Below are 22,952 nucleotides of genomic sequence, written 5' to 3' on the forward strand. Positions count from 1 at the left end.
GTAAAACAACCTAGCGCAGTTATTTAATATTGAACTATGAAAGGTTTAATAAATTAGTAAATGAGTAGTCGCAATATTTTATGATCGATAGTGTTGATGGAATTCCATCAACTAGGATCACTGCCTTTTCAGCGTACTGTTCTTAGTATTTAGATAGGAGTATATAATCAATACAAGTTTGTAGGCTCAGATTTCGAGCTTATTGATAACATTGTTTAATATTTGATGCACATTAAATACGTATTATCTGAAGTAACTAGTAGAAAATGTTAAAGCTGATCTATTGAAAAACTCATTAACTACACTGATGAAATTATCTAACGTTGATGTATAGGAAGTACAATGTGCATAGTAGTATGCTTAAATGTTTGGGTCACCTATTTTTCAACTGTGTAAAAATTCCAGCGAAACTAAATGTTCCAGATCTTTTTTTAACTGAACAATGATGATTATTATCTGAACGTGCTTGTGCTCAATTACAAAAAAACTATAAATTACTGAGATACTTAATGTTAGAACACTTAGACAAAAACAGTGCATTTTAAGCAAAGATACATGGTGGATAGCAGTGGAATCTAGGATGTTCATTTCGTCCTATTTGAGACTCATCAATTAGATATACCTACATCATTCCGTGACTCTAGAATGCAAGTACATCCAGCTGACGAGTCTGAAATAAGACAGAATGCATGTCCTGGCTTCCACCACTATACACCATTCATCTATGCTTATAATGTCATAACAATACCTCTCCAAATAATCACCGATTTCTAACTCCTTTTATTAAACTTCAATGAACGAATTTCATATGTATGTTAATGTGTTTATAAGGAAAAAAATAAACTTGGAAAAAGAAATAAGATATATATATATTTTGTGAAATTATTGAAAATTGAAAGATGTTTTTTCACTGGAATTGAATCTATGTGACTCAGCATTTTGGTAAGCTAACGAATTTACTTGTTATTTCGTCAACAACAAAATAAAAGAACACAAGAACAACAATGAGTCAGACTACTGTTTAAATGGAATATGAAAATTTATCATTAACAAAAACGAAAAATATACATTCAACAAAATCTGAGTTGTGCACTGTTATTATTCTGAATAGATAAAACAATCTTAATCTATTTCACAATACAATCTCATCGGTAGTGGTTTTGCTTCGTTAATCGATCACCTCGATAACCGTTATCATATAAATTCCCAACGGTGTTTAAAATAAGAAGGCAGTGAGAAGTGGTAGCTACAATTTATTAGAGGACTGCGCAGATCACAAAGCTGGTGGGACTATAATTTTTGGACGGCCTTTTAGCGACGCCAGACTGACCTTGAAATTGTCCGCCTAATAACCAGAATCAAATGAGGGTTATAAACCTGTGTGAGGAATTGGTATTATGATTTACAGTCGATGATTAAGGTTAGAAACTAGATTTAGAGTTCTCATCACGAAATGACATCAGCTATAATGCCAAAACTCTATTTATCTGAATAAATGAGTGAATTTTGCGCCAAAACCTGAGACTTGTTATCTTATACCTGATTGGTTTGTCCATAAATCATAGTCTCGCCCACAAATCTATAAGCACACCGAGTATATTTGAAGCGGAGAGGCGAATAAGTACATACGAGCAATTACACAGGCGAATTTATAACCAAATTGCAAAAGGGCACAGCAAGGCAAATCAAGGACTAATCATAGAATCTGAATACATACATACATCAGGAGGAGGATGAATCATCGAATTATATTTAAGCAATCAGCATTTTAGCTAGAGTCTGTCGTGTGATGTAGTGATCATAACAGCACAAAGAAATATGAGAATTGTAACTACTCGAATAACATTGTCTGTCAAGTAAGTCATTAAAAGTGCTTAACAAAAATGAGCCATAATCGAAATTGGTTGTAGGATAATTGCTATACTTCCATCAAAATTTTTTTATATAACGAATTTTACGTGTCTATGTTCGCTAATATCTTAGCCAAAATTCCAACAATTTTCTCAAATACTCAAGGTATAATAAGTAAGTATTAATATGAATAAATGAGATAACTTTACAGTGATCGATCTTGTTCAAATCCTTTCTGTGATATGTCCATAATCTCATAATATGAGAAGAACCACCTTATTTAGAGAGTGATATGCTTACCATTGAAATTAGAGTTCATAATATCTCTTGACATGTAACAACTCATTTCAGCGCTGAGAACATTTGTTGCATATATCACATGTTTTCACCTAGACGGTACTACACAAAGACATATAATTCATAAGAATTTTATTGATTTTATTGTTTGATAATCGATAAAGTATGTCAGTAAAATCATGCTTCGATATAACTTATATCATTATGCATGTTTATCATTGTTGCACCGTGAAGGGAAATATTAGATCTATCTTCGTTACCAAACAATCTAGGTTATTTCTACAAGAGATACTTAGGATAACCATAAAGATGTAATCAGACGATAGGTCAGTCATGTAGCTCCTGTCCAAGCAATACATAATATGAAACAATTTACAAAGTTTCAAATGCTTAATATCAATCTTAGTGTTAAAAGATATTCGAGTTCACTAAGAAAATCATCAGCTTTATATTTCAGCAATTTTTAATAAAGTAGCATTTCGCATTGAATGATTACGTGTTCGATGGCGTTTACATAAAATGTACATCAAAACCTTTTATTTCCCTAACTAATGATTCACTCTTATTGAAAGTATGAAATATATTATACTTCATTACTTTCTTGATTGGCTCATTTTTTTGAAAAATTCTAGTGTCAAGCGTACAGAAAACTATTTTGAGATAAGTCCACTTTTACTTTTTCCATTTATTATAATAATATGACAAAATTTACTACTAGCATGTTAAATTAAGTAGTTTACTAGAAAATTTAAAAAGCTAGCAATTGTAATCACTTGAAATCATGCCGGAACAAATTAAGGTACATTGAAAGTTATCATGATAAATAACAGATTGTCGTAAGTTTTTCGTTTATAAAATACGCAAATTCAGTTTACAATTACTGAAATTATAATCTTACAAACAAGTGCGTTTTGTATGTAACCGTATGACATTGTCCTGATTACCTAGAAAACACCATTCAAATTCTTATTAAATTTACGTTTCACTTTAACTTTGCTAATGAATGAAGAAATATTACTCTCGATAGTCCGGATGTATTCAATCGTTGTTTATTATGAATTAAACGAACGCTCAGTTTAATTTATTGAATATTTCTTTCTAATTTTTAACGTATTTGAATGGGAATCGTATACAAAAACTTTTACAATGTGTCTTGAATTAAGCGGTATTTTAAATAAGATTCTTTACGGTATAAGATGAGCAAAACAAGGACACAATCCATATTAAAACAATACACTCCTCTTATGTGGTTGTTCATTATTACGAATAAATAATTCAACATACGGCTACTGAGTTGTATTTTGTAAAGTGTACTCACTGTGGGTTGAGCTCATTTGAGATACTATTGAAAACTGAAAAAGACTAAGCAAGTAATTAGTTTTGTAGGAAACTCCTCACCAGTGCACTGTATTACAAACTGATTGAATACACATTTGTGCATACTCTGAGTAGCCTGATAGTCCTAGATCCAATCCCTCTACGGAAAGTGGATATAAATTTCTAAGAATTGTCATATTAGGAATAAGAAGCTTTCTATTGCCTTCATACTTTTAATAGTGCCTCAGTTGTAATCAATATGTGTTGAGTACAATCTATAAAATCCATCCAACTGTAGTGTGTTGTTTTTTTTTTAACCATATTCCAAATGAATCTTGTTAGAATTCGAGTTGCATTGATGGATTATAAATCTGTAACTCACTTCAGAGTTTGCTTTAAACCATTAGAATATTAAAATACCTGAATACAAATGCAACAACATTAAAAAATGACAGCAAACAAAGTTAACATTTAAATTATTTATAATTTATAAGACATTTCGAGGATAATTTAAAGATTTCATCTACCATAATATAAGTTTTATAAGCTGATATAGAAAGATTTCTTTCAAACATTTTACAGATTTAAAAAAGGGTTTATGAAGATTAATCGTTGTGTATTTCATTTTCTTATAAACACGTTTTATTTGAATGTTGGTATTGTGTTTGTATGTACATTCATATCCATTCATATTATATTCTCTGATAATTTCATATGTCAATTACTCTCTATTATTTACTTACAAATGTTTACATATATGGTTACATATAGTTACTTGGGTATACATATTTTTCATGTCCATGTGGGCATGCAGATCTATTCTTATTCCTACTAGAACTAATTTACTGACAACTTAGTTTAATTGTTAACTTTACTGCTAAAAATTAGGTAAGGCTTATGATTAGTTAACAAATTCATTTAAAACCTTGTTCATTTACAATTCAGTTTAGGTATTATTCACTCATCAATCATATCGGTCGGTAGAATAAGTATTGTTTCCCAATCTGAAAAGTAAATTAATCAGCTGAGAAACAGTAGTAATTACAGTCGTAATAGCTGTAATACTATTAGACTAATGAACGAAAACACAGGTGAGAACGATCTAATGTATATAGTACAAAATTATAGAAGATCGTGATAAAATATGAGGATCATACATGATATACTTCATTTGCAAATTTCCGTCATTTGTCTTACAAATCCTATATGATTCTTCCGATTCACAATTCCTTTCTTATTCCGTTTCTTTTTTCTTCAAGTCAACCCTCATAGCCTTCTGTTGTTAGGTTTGCCACTTTCAATTAGTGTTACATCCAACTTATATCTATCGACACAAGTATCACACATCACATTCGTCCCCCCCCCCGTTAAATCATATGCTACCATCAATATCATACATTAATATTTTATCTATTTTTTTCTCTAATAGTATACACGTGACTAGGGGAAAATATTTAAGTCAACGTTCACCTTCTTTGCTGTTCTTAAAAAAATATATATTTACATAGATGTATAGAAACTTGTTGTATCTACATCTTTCCACTGAAAAATTTAACACAGTTTGATATGTACACACAATTAGAATGACAATATTGTAGCAATGTTAACCGAGACAGTTTTTTTTGTTGTAATAACCATTAGAATATGTTTAATATTACAGAAATTCACTATTAAACAAAGGAGACAGAGTGAGAGATAAAAGTTGAATTTTGTCGAAATCAAAAAACAAAAAAACAAAACAAATAAACATTTAAATATATACACTGGGAACAATTAAGAGTTTTTAAAAAAAAAACTATTGGAAAAACCCACTTTTCTAAAACAAAATGTGTTTTGTCTATCCCTGTCCTCTTTGGGTTTGTAAAAAAGGTTGTCATTTGTACACTATTCAATAAAGTATACATTATTGAAATGATTATATACGAGAAAATTGACATATACTGATAAATTCAGTATAACAAACCAGTTCATAATAATAATAATAGGATGCCCTGCTAGGCTCTAGACAAAATTGTGGTGTTTTCATTCATTGTTGACCATTTATTTTTTTTCTAAAAAGTTTTACAATTAACCGACATAGAATGAAATTATTTATTCATATGTATTCATATGCAAATAGTTTTTATTCATTCATTATGTAAGTTTAATAGACACAATTACAAAATTAAGAAAAAAAAAACTAGTCAGAATTTTGTCGAATTAAATCTTGTCAAAAACATTTTCAAAAAAAAAATAACCCCATTTATTTCTATTCATTTTGTTGTTGTTGCCAGGGTAATCAAATCCTATGCAGCGTATAGTTTCATTTGCTCATTCATTTAAAAAAAAATTATTGATAAATGTTATATTGAAAACAAGCAAAATTAGTACAATCGTTTGAAGCGATCAGTTCAGTGATATTAATTTTGTATTTCAAAAAGTGTCTTTCGATGATACGATGGATTATAAGTACCGAGAGAAAATGATAATGTAACCAATTAATTTCATAGTTGAGCTAATAAACATGTTTAGTATAATTAGGGCATAGTAAAAGAAATATTTTCCATATGCTTTCAGATATATCTAGACCTGTGTAAAATATTAAAAGTAACCATATCTAATTAAAATGAAAAGTTAGCCAAATTTATCACTACCTACACCATATTTCTTGGATCTTCACCAGTTATAATAATCCGATAGAAACTTTGGACGTGAAGTAGGATTGTATATATGTTTGATCTTGAATCATTCTATACTAATTATTATCAATATCAAAAGTATTTTCCTGTCTACATATTGAAGTGCTTATCTCAATAACAAAATCGAATCATAATAAAATTGAACTGAATGGAAATAACTACTACGAAGAATGTAAAACAGTCTGAAAAAAGAGATTACTTGACCAACCAGATGGAATATGTACTCCTCATTGCAAAGGACTAATACAAACCAGGTGATTCAGTATGATTAAGTAGGATGATCAAGTAAACATTTATTTAGAAGCAAAATGTGATTATGATTTAATTAAGATTATTAGCATATTCACAAGTTCACAACTGACGATGAACAGAATGATTCATTCTAAGTTATATATCGTTAGATGTCTTGAGAGAAGGTCCTGCAATCCATGTACCTTGATGGAGACCTATCACTGAATACGCTAACAAAGTTCTCTGTTTAGATGAAGCAGATTTTGACTTCTTTCCGTTTTTCAACGATTATAACATCTAATCTAAACCATGTACTATTTCACGTATTCGACATCAAGTTGCATTCTTTTTGTGTAAGGTTTTGTTACTAACATGGTGAATAAATTGAAATAGATAAAGTATAGCTTAGGGCTCGTAACTATTGATTGGTGATGCTGATTTGTGAATAAAGTGAGCAATGAATAATTCTTTCTCATACTTTTTCCTTTTGATCAAGTTAATTTAGATCATTACTATGTCTAACCTGAAATTAATTCTATTTGACTTTGTAATTCATGTTCCATTACATAAGATACAGTGAACCAGAGGTTTTAATTTCCATATTTAATTTACCATTCATTTTAACAGATTCAATGTAATACTGATTAACTTGATAGAAATAAATATTGTATTTGACATAACGTTGTATGTAATTCTGATAAAGCTGTTTCCAATGATGAACAATAATGATTGCTATTTTTTCCAAATTTGAAAAATCAAAGCACAACATTTACATTAGTACTATTTACACATTTGTATTCACTACTCTAATTATTAATCTAAATATGTCACTGACGAAAATGACTCATTAAAGGTAATTGATTAATATACTACTTTGGATTTTTTTTTCACGATTTCATAGACAATTACAGCATCTAGAGGTCTTCCAAGTTCAGAAACACATTATGTTGCAGCTCGTTACCTGCAAGATTATTTTGATCCCCCGCCAAGACATTCTAGAAACTTTACACTTGGTAGTTATAATGTAAAAACAAATCGACCTCAAAGACATGTTAATTCAAGTCGAATTCGACGTCAGACTATGACAACGGATGATGAATTTCTACATGAACAAGACTCAGAAATTATGTTTGACAATAAAGCTTTAGTTCTTGGACAAGAATACAAAGTATGTTTTGAAAATTTAATATGATTCTACTTTTTCTAGAATGACTATTATAACACTCGTTGTTTATTGACTTTTGCTTAAATGTATATTAGGGATTACCGTTTCTATGATTTAACATTTCCTCATTGCTGATATTGAGACTTTCATCAGTTTTTACTAGTACGCAGGAGCATTAAGCGAATACCTCAGTATAATTTTTAGCCAGAATTTAGTAGTAGAATTTAGAACGTTTGTTTTGGCTTTCTATGGACTTGTCGACTAGTTGAACTTGTGTTCTAGTGTTGATATTGAAGTCAGTAACCAAACACATTACATTTTGATTCACACTCACATTAAATTACTAATAGCATAGCTCTTTGATGTATGCTCAAAGATGTCAAAAACATTTATCTCAACTAATCAATTATTTATCCCAGACGTAACATGACGACAGTAAAATAGATTTTAATTTCCATTGATTACTGTCTTAAGCGAATGCTTTGAATTATCCCTGGCTTTAAAAATAAAGAATGCTTTCGTACAACGAATATGCACTTGGTTTTCAGATGTCGTGATATATATAGTACCTTCCTCTGTAAATAATGAATAATGAAATCTTGAATTGGGCTATTTATTCCATGTTTTAAAGTGTAGATGAAATGTTCCTTTGATGGTCTGTTTTTATTTCTTCTGTATTCATTAATAGCTGGTTAGATATTATCTGCATTTTAATACTTGGATTTTATGTCAACCAGAATACCGAGCCATCGTAGTATTAAAAAGGAACATAGCTCAGAATGTTGTTACTTTGTATTGAATACTAGAATTTTCTAATGTTCCATCTTCTTTATTTGTTAACATCCGAAACGTTTTGAATTTATACACTTTACTATATAAAATTTGTTTATCGAACTTAGGTTAGAAATCAAGCAACTTACATCTACGAATGTTTCCATTCTGACAACAAGTTCAAAATAACCTGCAGTGTTCCATAGTGCTAAGTGTTAGGTATTTGCTACCTATGTATAACAAATTCTCAATATATGAATATTAAGTGGTTGAAATCAATCTATAAAAAACTCCATACGTATGTTTTGCACTAGCTAGTACTTACCAACAGGGCACACCAACAACTTCTAAAAACATTTGTTCACTGTTCAGTTCAAAGATGTTACCACGAATGACCTCATTTACAGCCCATTGATTTCTAAATAGAAACAAACGGCCTTCATGACAGCTTAGAGTAATTTATCTATGCTTACTTTATCGTTTGAAATAAACTAGGTTTATGAAAACGGTGTGTTTTAAAGTATAGGAATCCATAACATGTTGCATAATTCCACAAGTAATGTAAATGTTACGTTAGTGATTACTGATAATAAAATGTCATTTACAAGCTCCTAACCATTCATCTTCAAAATATAGTAAATTGGAAGCAAGCGCACCAATTATCTCCTGCAAACTAATAATTTTCTCTATAAAATTAAATTTATTTATTTATATTTTACTCTTTTTATAGGCATTTGTTAGAGCCTGTGTATTTCAAGAAGATCAGTCTACTTCTGATGGCCCAGAAGCATGTACATCATCTGCATGGTCTCATGGTTTCGGACCAGATCGCCATCTTCCACCATGGAGCGAAATGATGAATAAGCATTTAAGAGATAGCGAACTCAGAAATAAAAATAATCTAGATGCATCTGATAATAGGAATAGTAATTCATTAGGATTTAGCCTAACACGTGGTTTCACGGGATCAAACAGAGATCTATTTATTATTGGACTAGTTGCTGTAATCGTTAGTTTGGCATTAATTGTCGTGATATGCATTGCATTTGGATGTTTTATACGGTAAGAATATCAGTCTTCTCTACATAAAATTATTATCACTATTATTCAGATTTTCTCTTGCGAAGAAAATGTTTAATGCAATAGGATGTTGTGGAGACTGTTCAATTTCATAGTTTGTATCACGGACTGACCTTAATAATACAACCAATAAAAAAACTCGTTGCACCGGACAACTGTTTTGTCCAAGTATAAGACTTTCAACCAGCGTATGGTATCATGAACTGATTGAATTTAGACGTGTAAAACGTTAGATGCCGTCTCAGTGGTCTATAGTTTAAGCCCTCACCTTGAGTCTAGAAGGTCTTCGGTTCTGTCCTAGGTGAGATCTTGGTTGCATACTGTGGAAGAAACATATACTAAGATGAAAATGTTTACTAGACTTCAATGGCTTTTTAACTAAACCAACCCATGATGTAAATTAGGACATTGTTTGGTAGATAAGTACTTTGCTTTTAAATAGTGTTTCACAGGACTGAGACCATATTCCACTTTCTTCCATTTGTACGGACAGTATCACTATCTTCCACCGAGATATTTTAAGTTAAATCAGATTACATATACTTGTACTTTATAAATAAGCTAAAGTATACAGTTTTTATCATATTGTTGCAACTGTTAATAAAATGTAACCAACCAAACAGCAATATTAGTGATGAGGCCTGTAGCATGTACAAGTTGTGAAAAAATAAGCTTAACTGGATGAATTCTAACTTTTGAGCACCGCTGTATTCCTCATGAAATCAGGTATTATATTAAATCGTAAAGTCTAGTTGTATAATGAATAAAACATTTGGGTTTATTAGATTACATTTAATTAACTTTTCTTCCTGTTTTAATTAGTCGTAAACGTCGTCCGAAACTAATAAACCATTTAACTCCAAATGATTCGACAATGAAACAACCACTGATGCGAATGAACGACTGTGGCCCAGCTAATGGAAACAGTTTTCCATTAATCACAAGTGGAATAGAAGTAATAAATACTAATTTTACATCTGTCGACAAACGTGGTAGTTCGGTTGTTGGTAATGATAGCTTAAAAAGTGCAACTCTTATCGCTGCTTCTTCACCAGGACCGCCACAATCCTCATTAATTTCGTCAATATCAGCCACAGGTAGACCAAATCTGATCACATCAGCAACATCAAGCCCACTTACAGGCATTGCACAACTGGATCCAAGGCATCACGTTACTCAGGCTCCTTCTCCAATAATCGATATGTCGGTACACCATGGTTATTCCCTTGGTTTGACAAATCTCAATACTCCACCAGCAATCCAACAACCAATGAATCCTTTTATTTCACATCGAGGTGGGACTTCAAGCAGTCATACAGGAAGTCATCCAAGTTCTTTAACTGGCAGTGGAACAGGTGCAGCATACAATGTAATGGGAATAAATAATAATTGTGTTAGTGAAAATAATGCCGCTACAATATGTGACGGTTTAATAATAGCAAGAAATGGCTTACCAGGTTCTGAAAGTGGACCCGAATCTGCATTTGACATGCCGCACTTACCATTTGAAATGAAAGGTAAATAATAACATTAAATTTAACGAGATAAATAGTTATCATAGGGAAATCATTAAGATATATACTAAAAAGGAAGATACCAGTATGAAAGAAACACTGCTTTCTTCATATCAGTGATCCTACCACTATTAGTATGGATTGACATGAAAGCAAATAAGTATACAATAGAAAAATGGACTGAGGATATCCTCAACGTCTTCAATTTTTTTTAAATGTATGATACCCAACAGTTTCGTTCATGTTTTCCGTTTAGTCAGTGAATGCTGAATATTTTAGCATAATATTTATTAAGAATTTCAGCACAAGCATCTAGTTACTAAGAGAAGCCAACTATAAACAAGTCAATACAGAACAGCCCAACAGGCTGAATGAAATCATAAATATAATGCAAATCTCAGCGTGAAATAAAATCTACAATAAAAATTGCATTCTACTATACAGCACTCACACATTTATTGAGCATAAAGTTGGAAAACTTTGCTGTATAAAACATAATGAACATTGAAAACATTGTGGTCAAGTTTAGCCAAAATGAATAGATTAAATTAGATTTGGAAATTATCATTGATTTACTCATTAGTAAGGTAAAACTAACCTGCCTCACAATGGTCTAAACCCAGTTCACGTTCCCTATTAGTGGGTGAACAATCCAACATTTGGTGAATTCTGCTTCACAATAATAAGAATAGCCGATATCGAAGGATCATTATGTATAAACTATTGTTAGACATCTAAAAAAGAAATGAAATTTAGTTAACAACTTGTCAATTAAATAAAAAATAGTTTATTTCATTGAAAAACATCAAATGGAAAAGAAAAAGTGATATGACCTAAAGAATAAATTTCAGGACACATTAAACAAACAAAATACTATTGACTTTATTGATATTGGTTTTCAGGAGGTCTCATAAGTAGTCGATAGATAAAAAAAAGAAAGATGAAAGTGTTCACCTTGAAAACGGGAATAAATTTCAAAGTAATGATGGTGGTAAATAATTGTGTAATGGGAATTAATTATTGTTTTTTTTTACATGATAATCGTTTGTATCCTGAAGACTTAGTGAACTCTACTTTGATTAATACAGAAATAGTTGTTTATCAAATAATATTTTACAAAGTATCTGTTAGATAATTCAGCATTTAAGAAATTTTCAGATTTTCTGTCTATTGAATCCATTTTTGATGGAGTTTTGTTCTCTGAGCTCGACGGTTTGGTCTACAGCTACAGGTAGACCAAATCTGATCACATCAGCAACACCAAGCCAACTTACAGGTATTGCACGACTGGATCCAAGGTATCACGTTACCTAGGCCCCTTCTCCAAACTTCTATCTGAAGTTTGTGCTGATGATGTCGTTCAGAAGAACGATGAAAGCTCCACGACCAAACCATCCAGCTCAGAGAACAAAACTCCATCAAAATCATCTACCTGAGCTACAAGTCTTCTTCACCATTGAATCCGTTATCTGACTGTTGTTTTAAATAAGATGGATAATTATGATGAAATTATAATATAACTAGTTCCCTGATTTCCTAATTTGGTAAAAAATGTTCTCTAAATGTCAGCCTACAATGACGTATAATTTCAAATCTAATAGTTCTCATAAATCATACTTTCTTGATAGTTACTATGTTCCTGGATGGTGAGTTCATATTTGTGCTTGTAGAGACGAATTGATTTTATCACCTGGACTACATGTTCATTTCTTCATATAGTGTATAAGACTGAAAGTATACTTCATTGACAGACAGATCAAGTTAGAACTGATATATTAAAAAATGAACTAATGTTTATTAGTTGCTTGCCTCTAGGCTAATACTAGACTACACTGAAGAATCATCACATCATATTGTGAATGTGAATCGTAATAATAATAATAATACCTAAATGACAAATAAAATAGCAATGTTTTAGAGTTGATACTCCATTATGACGAGCTTGTATTGTACTGTAGTGCTCAGAACTTAAACAAGATTCATACATACTTTCTAGTTTTTTTCATGGAACAAAAATATTTGACTGAAGCTAACGAATAAGTGGGTCTAAGTATATCATGTATATAATACCTAAACAAAATACGAGCTAAAAATCCTCGCGTTTAACAGAACAAATTATTTTCTGAAAGTTGCTCTGCTATATTGAAAACTGTACCTCCATCTATAAATCGACGTATCGACTGTTGAAAATATTTGATTAAATTACTTTGAATCTGTATATTTAGAAAATTTTCACTAATTTATGTTGACCTTTGTTTTCATTGTTCACACTGCTTAAAAAATAAACCTAGGTCATTCGATGCATCACCCGATCCCTGTTAATCTTCTACCAGACCACGTTGCACGACTTTCGGCTGCAGATAATTTATTATTTTCACAAGAATATGAATCTATTGAAACTGAACAACAGTTCACATGGGAAAATTCTAATCTTGATGTGAATAAACCTAAAAATCGTTATGCTAATGTAATTGCTTATGACCATTCCAGAGTTGTCTTACAATCAATCGATTGTGTTCCCGGTTCTGATTATATCAATGCAAATTATATCGATGGTTACAGACGGATGAATGCTTATATTGCTACTCAGGTAGGTCAATCTGATTAGCTGATAAAAATAGATATTTTTACCGAAAGATTAAATTTGTAATGACTTAAACAGACCAATCTTCTAAGTATAAAACCTAAGCGTATTTGTCTTATTTATCTTATCTTTTTCGAAAAGATCTGACAAAGTGATACTTGATCACGTCATACTAGTCAATTCCGTTTAGCATTCAAACATGGACTTTGTTCGTACAGTAGTCAAGCATATTGTTAACAGCCTTTTCTTGAATTCTATTTTAGAATAATTCAAATAAATAAAGTTAACTAGGTGCGTTATATGTGCTACATTATTGTAAGGTAGTCATAAATATGTTATTGACGTTACTTACTTACTTACTTACGCCTGTTACTCCCAATGGAGCATAGGCCGCCGACCAGCATTCTCCAACCCACTCTGTACTGAACATTCCTTTCTAGTTCTATCCAGTTGTTGTTCATTCTTCTCATGTCTGTCTATATTTCTTGGAGTAATGCGTTCTTTGGTCGTTCTCTTTTCCTTTGGCCTTGAGGGTTCCAAGTAAGGGCTTGCCTTGTAACGTAGTTTGTGCCTTCCTCAATGTGAGTCCTATCCACTTTCAGCGCTTCTTCCTGATTTCTCCCTCCGCTGGAATATGGTTTGTTCTCTCCCACAGTAGATTGTTTCTTATAGTGTCTGGCCAACAGACCCGAAGTATTTTGTGTAGACAACTGTTAATAAACACATGTATCTTCTAGATGATGGCTTTCGTAGTTCTCCAAGTTTCCGCCCCATACGGTAGAACTGTCTTGACATTTGTATTGAGTGTTCTGACCTTGGTGTTGGTTGACAGTTGGTTCGAGTTCCAGATGTTCTTCAGTTGCAAATATGCTGCTCTTGCTTTTCCGATCCGCGCCTTCACATCTGCATCAGATCCACCCTGTTCATCAATGATGCTTCCCAAATATGTAAAGATTCTTACATCTTCCAAGGCTTCTCTGTCAAGTGTGATTCGAGTGGTGCATGCTGTGTTGCATAGCAGAATTTTGCTTTTCCCTTGCGTATGTTGAGACCTACTGCTGCTGAGGCTGCTGCTACACTGGCCGTCTTTTCCTGCATTTGTTGTTACGTATGAGATAGAAGAGCCAGACCATCTGCGATGTCTAGATCGTCCAGCTGCACCCTAACTATTCATTGTATCCCATGCTTCCCCGCAGATGTTGACGTCTTCATGATCCAGTCGATCACCAGGGGAAAGGGAAAGGGTGAGAGTAAACAACCTTGCCTGACATAAGTCTTTACTTCGAACAAGCCTGTCAATTGTCCTCCATACACGATTTAGTAGATTAATCCATCGTAGGAATTCCGTATGTTATTGACTATCTTCGCAGGTACGCTGTAGTATCGAAGAAGCCTCCATAATGTTGTCCTATCCACATACGCCTATAGCCCCTCGTGTAAGAGCAGACGCCGCCCACCTCAATTTTTCACCAACTTAGTCTTACGTTAATGTGCATAATATTGATCGTTTTGCACGCTATACAAAACGATCTAGTAAAGTCAAGCGGTAGCTATTGTTAATAAAGTACATTTATGGGTGTGTAAAATATAGTTTTAATAATTATTCTCGTAATCGAAGTAAAACATTTCATTTTTATCATCAACAGATTATTTTAGAAATTTGGATCTGATGTTGAATATAATTACAAACTACCCATAAAGAATTATGCATATAGATATATTCATGTGTATGTATTTATAAATATAAATTATCATAATTGAACTAATCTTAATAGTAACAAACCCTCGCATGTACCTAATTTGGCCTTACCAATATTTCACTATAATAACCATAAATCTTATAAATTTATAGTTGTAACAAATTATGTGCATAACCATTGCAAATAATGAAAGTAGATTTGAAATAATGCTTGTTCAAACTTCCATGGTACAACAAAGAACAGGTGACCACTACATCTAACTGATATAAATTACTAGGTCATCTATATGTTAATGCATCTCAGGTTATTAGTTTCTCTGATGAAACATGCTGGATTAGCTTATATTTATTGTAAACAGTATTATGTTACATTGTACTTTTTTAAGTTTCATTCCCTCACATTTTGATTGTGTTCGTTTTTTGTTCAACATTGAAGGGTCCTACCCCCGAGACATTTTCCGACTTTTGGCGTATGATATGGGAACAACGTGTATCAATTATCGTAATGATGACTAGATTAGAAGAACGTTCTCGTGTTAAATGTGATCAATATTGGCCATCACGTGGACCAGAATCATTTGCAAGTGGCCTCTTATTGGTTAAACCTGTTGATACCATTGAATTAGCCTATTATACTATACGTACATTTCATTTAACAGCTCGTGGAATTGAAGATGAATGTAGAGAAGTTAAACACTTTCAATTTACTGGGTGGCCAGATCATGGTGTTCCTGAATATCCTATACCATTATTATTATTTATTCGACGTGTTCGAGCTACACTAGCACCGAATACAAATAATATGTTTCAATCCAATCATAATGTGGAACAAGCACCAATTGTTGTTCATTGTTCTGCTGGCGTAGGAAGAACAGGTTAGTTAGTTGGTTGGTATTGAGATTACATTAAAATTATACTTAAAAATAACAATGCTCAAAGGTATAGAATCATTAATTTTTTAATAATTCATGGACTCCTCTACTATAGGAACAACAATACAATAAACTATAACTAAACTCCTCTCAATTAGGATTCGAATGCACAATATATTCTAATGAGATCAAATATATCTATATTTTTTTCTCAATCAAAGATAACAATACATACACTACATTTGAACTTGATTACCAATTCCAATATCAAATAAAACTTTGCTTTTAATGCTTGTGAATTAAGGCAATATCGAAACAATATGCGTAGGATGCACATATGCCAATAAAAGACTGATCAATTGCAGTCCTAAATATCAATGGGAAGATTCAAACAAACAATATCAAGTGAATTTAAACTTCACCCCATTGCACAAGCAAGTGACTATCAAGACTCAGTAGCTAAGTGGATAATGCGATGGGATTTGAAGCGAACAGTACTGGGTTGGAGTCCGAGAGTGAACATCATCTGTGAGATGCTGGTACATTCAGCCAACGAGTCTCAAATGGGACGAAGCGTGCGTCCTGGATTTCACTGCCAGCTACTATCCAACTTTGATCATAATGTTTTATTTTAAACCGCTAAAATAAACCTTCTTGCAAACCTTAATCACGATTAGTTTCTGAATAAGCGATCAATTTACTATGTATACAAAACAATCAAACGCCGTACAGAAATTGAATAAGAGATAGAAACTCAATATCCCTATGTTTATCACTTCAAAATAAGAAGGATTTTTCTATGCGCTTACATTATCAATATAGTTAAATGAAGAGTTATTATGTAAAGAAATGTGTATTGTCATTAAAAAAGGCCTAAGCAATGTACTATAAATGAAGATAATGAATTTGAAAGTTGATCTATATTTATTGTAATTTATTACATTCAGTATACGGAAGCCTAAACGAAATTTCTGTGTATCTAATGATCTGCTTAATCTCACGGGATATCAAGATAATAATAATAATAATAATAATAACAGGCATAAAGTTTTGTGAATTCTGTCATCATTGCATAGAAAAACTCACGCACTTATATATACACATATATACACTTACAAGAACAAAGAAGCCAATAGGAATATAGGAAAAATATGGTTTATGTAAAGGGATTATCGATCGACTATAGTTCCTACTCTTATTCATACCATCCTAGTTACCTACTTTCTTTCCCTCCTTTGCTTTTAGATAACTCATTATCTAACTGGTTTAAATTTTCCTACGTAACATTTAGACACTCATCTCTGAAGTGTTAAAGATAATTTTTCTAAGTATTTGAGTGAATAATCGTCCTATATAGCGTCAACATCAGGCTCTCCAGTGATAATATATATTTATTGTATCACAATGGTAAAAACATAGGATTTATAAATAAGTGAATTAGGTAATAATGTACATTAAAATAATGATTTTTTGCATTGGTTTGATTTGCATATATAAGGACAGTCGTCTCACAAATTTCACGAGATTCCAATGAACGAAATGTCAAAGTATTTTATAACTTGTTCAACTATGATCAGGCCTATAAAAGAAAAAATCATTATTTCTCGAGGTCCATAAATCCTTTGAACCTCTTAAATAAAAATTCTACTAGTTCATTGTACTTAGTAGATAACGTGGTTCAATGGGAAGTTAAGTTTTCGAATCGAATAAATCTCCTTATATGGCTTAATTATTGAATGAAGTAACTAAGTTGCCTAGGAAACTGAAATCCAATAATTTTATGGACGTCGAAACTCAACAAATGATGAATCAATTTATAGGCTGCACATTTGAGCATTGCCTACATCTGTTGATTCTGAAAATAAATTATTCTCTTACATGATAATTTATAAACCATCACAGAAGGCCTGAGAGAACAATTTATTGTTTCACCACACTGTATAATGACAATCGTAACAAATATCTTAATAGTTATCATTAGCATTGAGCAATTATACTATTTGATACTGTATATAGCAGTGAAATCGAAGATGCTAATTTCGGTGAATTTTTAGACTAGATATAGCTTCATCTCAGTGTTAATTTTTACACTAGTACTTATCACTATAATATTATATGAATACTTGTCAGTTCTTATATATTTCCCTGATTCGTGGTTGAAACGATTCACTCTTATCAAGGCTATTCAGAAAAATCGTGAATTGCTGAAGATGATCTGTTGTATAATTTAATGAACAAATTAACCGATCAGAGATATTATCTTAAATAATAAAAATCATATCCTTCATGCCAATAATATAAATGTCATCAGCACCTATAAACATTACATATTTCATGTCTATATTTTGTATATTTTATGATAACATTTCAAAGCTGTTACTCAAGACTCATTCTATAAACCAAAACGTAACACTGTCAGTATTCTCAGACTATACCATGAAATATTTGAAACACCAAGGAAATTCATTTCCTCTGTTTTTATCCTTCTTACCAATGTTCAGTAAATAGACGAATCATATATTAGTAAAAGTGTTGAATTTAACTGATAACTTATCGTCTTTATTTTAAAAGGCAATTATATAAATATCAGAAGGGGTTTTATGTATATTATAGTAATTTTAATAGTTGAGATCATGAGTTAACTGAAGCTAGACCATCATGGAAAACCTAGAAGCACTGGACGGCCGTTTCGTCCTATTGTCGGACTGGCTTCAAGAAGTATTTCCCGGAGTTCTAGCGAGAAGCAGTGACTAGTGGAGTTGAACTAGGTCTGTTGTGAGATAGTAACTCACTGAAAACAATGGTGGATGTGTCGCTCAATTTCGTGGATTAGTTGAAGTTAGACATTAACACTGTTGGATACCGTCTCAGTGGTCTAAATGTTAGGCGTTCGCGCGCGAGACCGATATGTCCTGGGTTCGAATCTTGCGAGGCGGGATCGTGGATGTACACTGCCGAGGAGTCCTATAACAGGACGAAATGGCCGTCCAGTGCTTCCACGTTTTCCATGGTGGTCTAGCTTCAATAGACTCGTATAAATTCGTCTTTATCACATCATGAAAAACTACATTCAGTTAATTTATAATTTGTTATTCACTCAATATTATACAATTTCCTTTACAATATACTTTCTAATCAGGTGCATTCATTGTAATTGACATTATGCTAGAAAGATTGAAATATGAAAAAACTGTAGATATTTATGGTTGTGTTAAAGCATTACGTAAACAACGTAATTTTATGGTTCAAACAGAAGATCAATACATTTTCATACATTCAGCTCTTTTAGAAGTAATTGATGCTGGAAATACTGAAGTACCAGCTAGAAATCTATCAGCTCATATTAAAAAATTACGTATGTTAGATGCAACTGGTGGTTCAGGTATGGAATTGGAATTTAAAGTAAGTTAATGTTTTTTTTGAAAATTAATTATTTGAAGTTTATCTTATATGAAGATACTTTAAATCGGCTACTGGATTTAGCTCATAAACAACCGATATCCAAATAGCAGTATTTAACACTAAATACTTATCATGAAATCGAACATAGGAACATTAGAAGTAGCGGTGAAAGTCTAAACTTTAAACAAATTAGATGAAATACTTTTGTCATTCGATTACACTATCTACATATACCCCTCATTGTATTCATATCTTAACGTCGATAATCTTATTAACATTATGAAATTTATGGATATTTTATGATGATACATATGAATAATAACGAGGTTTGAAAAGGAAGCATTGGTTAACACCCGAAATGATAGACATCCGATAGACATTTGATCAAGCGCTTGTACACTGAACCAAAGGTTCGAATTTTAATAAACAGTTTACCGAATTTCAAGTCATTTCACCATTGATTTTGAGTTAGAGAGTATGGGAAAAATCATTTATTTATCACAGTTCTCATAACATGCTATTCGAAATTTAAAAAAGATTTTCTCCATGTAAATAGCCGTATGAAATCACAATGGGTGGTAGAAATTCATTGAGAATTTGTCATTAGGTTTATTTTCAAAGTTAATCTATGTACAAAATATTTGAAGGGATGATCCATTAAGTTCAATGAATGAGGTCATTCCAGTCATTATTTTTCACTAGTAACTCTATCTTACTGTATAGTATAAGGTCGAAAGCATAGTTTCATGAATTTTTTACATTTTACACTAAAGTATATTATAGTCAAACGAATATAGCTCAACTAGGCGTGGTAAAAAAACGAAGTTGAAAAACTAACCTTTGGAGGTGCAGTATATGTTTACCAGTCAGATAAGCAATGAATGAATTTGTTGTCGACTAAGGTCAGCTAAAAGATTTTATCATGATGCATTTGAAGTTTATACGAACAGCATTTTAAACACAACACGTGCTATAAAGCGTTCCATGAGTGACCTTGAAACGTTCATGATAGGTACATTTTTCCTTGTTAAATTCATAACTTAACAAGTACACATTTATGTAATTTAGTATTATTCACGGATCAATTTGTTTTAAAAGTAAAAAAACAAATGTCTTTGGTCATACTGTCTTCTAGCTAATGTTTATTAAATATGATTTCTTTGACTATAAGTGTTTTTAGAGAAGAACCGGCTAACAGGTCATCTCCAATATGAAATACAAAGGTCGTCAGTTTAGTACCGTATAATGCTATAAATGTGAATTGCCTAAAATTCTTAGATTTAAATGAAATAGTACACCCGAACATCCAATACTGTCTTAGCTAGTATCAGTTTCTAAATCAGATCAACTTCATATTACTAAGCATACATTATTTAGAATTGCTGGATCATTTGATACTCATTCAGGTCATGTTTATCTGGCGTTTTAGTACTAGTTATGTTTATATAATCTCTATAATCCCTCAAACTATTGGATACACTAAAACTCTGTCAACAAAACCCGACCAACTAGAAAAGATAAAATAAACATGATATTATTCACTTATTAGTAATCAACCAATTTTACACGTATCTCAATCCCACAAGAGGTTAGTTGCAGTCTGAGTTGCATGACGTAGGTTTAAATATCGCAGAGAAAAATAATCTCATTAAGGAAAGAACAACATCTAGTTGACGAGCACCAAATAGCATATAACCTAAGTTCAAAGTTCCATCGTGACTACATCCAGCCACCTAACATAATATTCACACATTCCGAATAAGCAAACTGACAATAATCGGATTAATATACAAGTATGGCTAGTGACTAGCAGTGAAATCCAGGACGGAAGTTTCATCTTATTTAGGACTCGTCAGCTGAATGTACCTGCATCTCACAGTTGATGTTCACTCTCGGACTCCAACCCAGTACTGTTCGCTTCAAATCCCATCGCATTATCCACTTAGCTACTGAGTCTTGATAGTCACTTGCTTGTGCAATGGGGTGAAGTTTAAATTCACTTGATATTGTTTGTTTGAATCTTCCCATTGATATTTAGGACTGCAATTGATCAGTATTTTATCAGGACTCAATAGGTAAGTGTCCTGATAAAAGACTGATCAATTGCCGTCCTAAATATCAATGAAAAGATTCAAACAAACAATATCAAGTGAATTTAAACTTCACCCCATTGCACAAGCAAGTGACTATCAAGACTCAGTAGCTAAGTGGATAATGCGATGGGATTTGAAGCGAAACGCGCTTCCTGGATTCCACTGTTAGACACTATTCATCTTTGCATATAATGCTATATCGAGACAATATGCACAGTATGCATAATTGTCTTTAAAAAAAAGAATCTTTTCAATGAAATATTTGTATTGAATTCATATGTAGATGATAAATTTCATCCTGAATATCAGCCTTAACATTGATTCTTCTTAATGATATTGCAAAACATTTACTTAAAGATTTATTCAACAATAACATATCACTTAATTGAAAATAAACACGAAATTTGAAAATATATTTTCTTCACGAATTGTTTATTGTGATAATGAGATAGTGGTGAGGGGAAACAGTTTCCTATTGATAAATGAAATGAATTCAATGAAGAAAATGAGGTAACTTAAAGAGAAACATTTTCATTGCATTTTCCTTACTACTTACAATGTGTATAGTATGGTATATAGTTTGTTTAGAGAAAAATGTTATTAGGTTTTTTCAATTATAATGAATTATAGGAACCCAACGTTTTATACTTTGAAGCTTATCGATAAAATACTGTCATACTAAATAAACTTTAAATACAACATTTTAAACGAACAAAATAGGGTAAGATGTTTATTATAATTAAAACAATCGTACCATTATAAGCAAAGATGAATGGTGGCTAGCAGTGGAATATTGGATGTGCATTTCGTCCCGTTTAGGACTCGTCGGCTGGATGATGTTCACTCTGAGGCTCGAACCCAGTACCGTTCACTTCAAATGCCATCACGTTATACGCTTAGCTACTGAGTCCTGATAGTCACTAGCTTGTGCAGTGGAGTGAAGTTTTAATTTATCTTCGTATTGGCTGTTTAAACCTTTCCATTAATATTTAGGACTATATTTGATCAGTTTGTTCCTTGCATATGTACATCTGTGGTGGATTGCCTCGATATTTTCTTAAGTCACAAGGATTATAAACAGAGGTAGATGTTGCCTAGCAGCGAAATCTGAGTCGTGTCCGGAAGCGAACATCAACATTGAGATACAAGTACATCCGGTTGATGAATCCCAAGTTGGACGAACCGCGTGTCTCATATTCCACTGTTAGCCACCATACAACTCTTCTTACAATGCTTGTTACTTGATGGGAACATCAAGACACTCCACATAGGATGCACATATGTCGAAAGAGACCGATCGGTTGCAGTCATATACAAATGGGAACATTTGAACGAACATTGTTATGTTCAGTTGCTAAACAATTGGTAAGAAGGAGCACATATCTACATTCAATGAAT

At 32.1% G+C, this 22,952-nt stretch overlaps 1 protein-coding gene across 1 annotated transcript in view; it reads left to right on the forward strand.

Annotated features, from left to right (window-relative positions):
• Positions 1 to 22,952, forward strand: part of MS3_00002886 (uncharacterized protein) — a 271,766-nt gene that overhangs the window by 243,172 nt on the left and 5,642 nt on the right. Inside the window, exons 18-23 of the mRNA XM_051210541.1 lie at positions 7,276 to 7,542; positions 9,041 to 9,372; positions 10,213 to 10,907; positions 13,196 to 13,494; positions 15,624 to 16,062; positions 19,199 to 19,461. Of these exons, the coding sequence (XP_051070547.1) occupies positions 7,276 to 7,542; positions 9,041 to 9,372; positions 10,213 to 10,907; positions 13,196 to 13,494; positions 15,624 to 16,062; positions 19,199 to 19,461 (2,295 nt within the window). The remainder of the gene's footprint in view (positions 1 to 7,275; positions 7,543 to 9,040; positions 9,373 to 10,212; positions 10,908 to 13,195; positions 13,495 to 15,623; positions 16,063 to 19,198; positions 19,462 to 22,952) is intronic.

Source organism: Schistosoma haematobium, chromosome ZW, assembly GCF_000699445.3.
Source record: "Schistosoma haematobium chromosome ZW, whole genome shotgun sequence".
Lineage (NCBI taxonomy): Eukaryota > Metazoa > Platyhelminthes > Trematoda > Strigeidida > Schistosomatidae > Schistosoma > Schistosoma haematobium.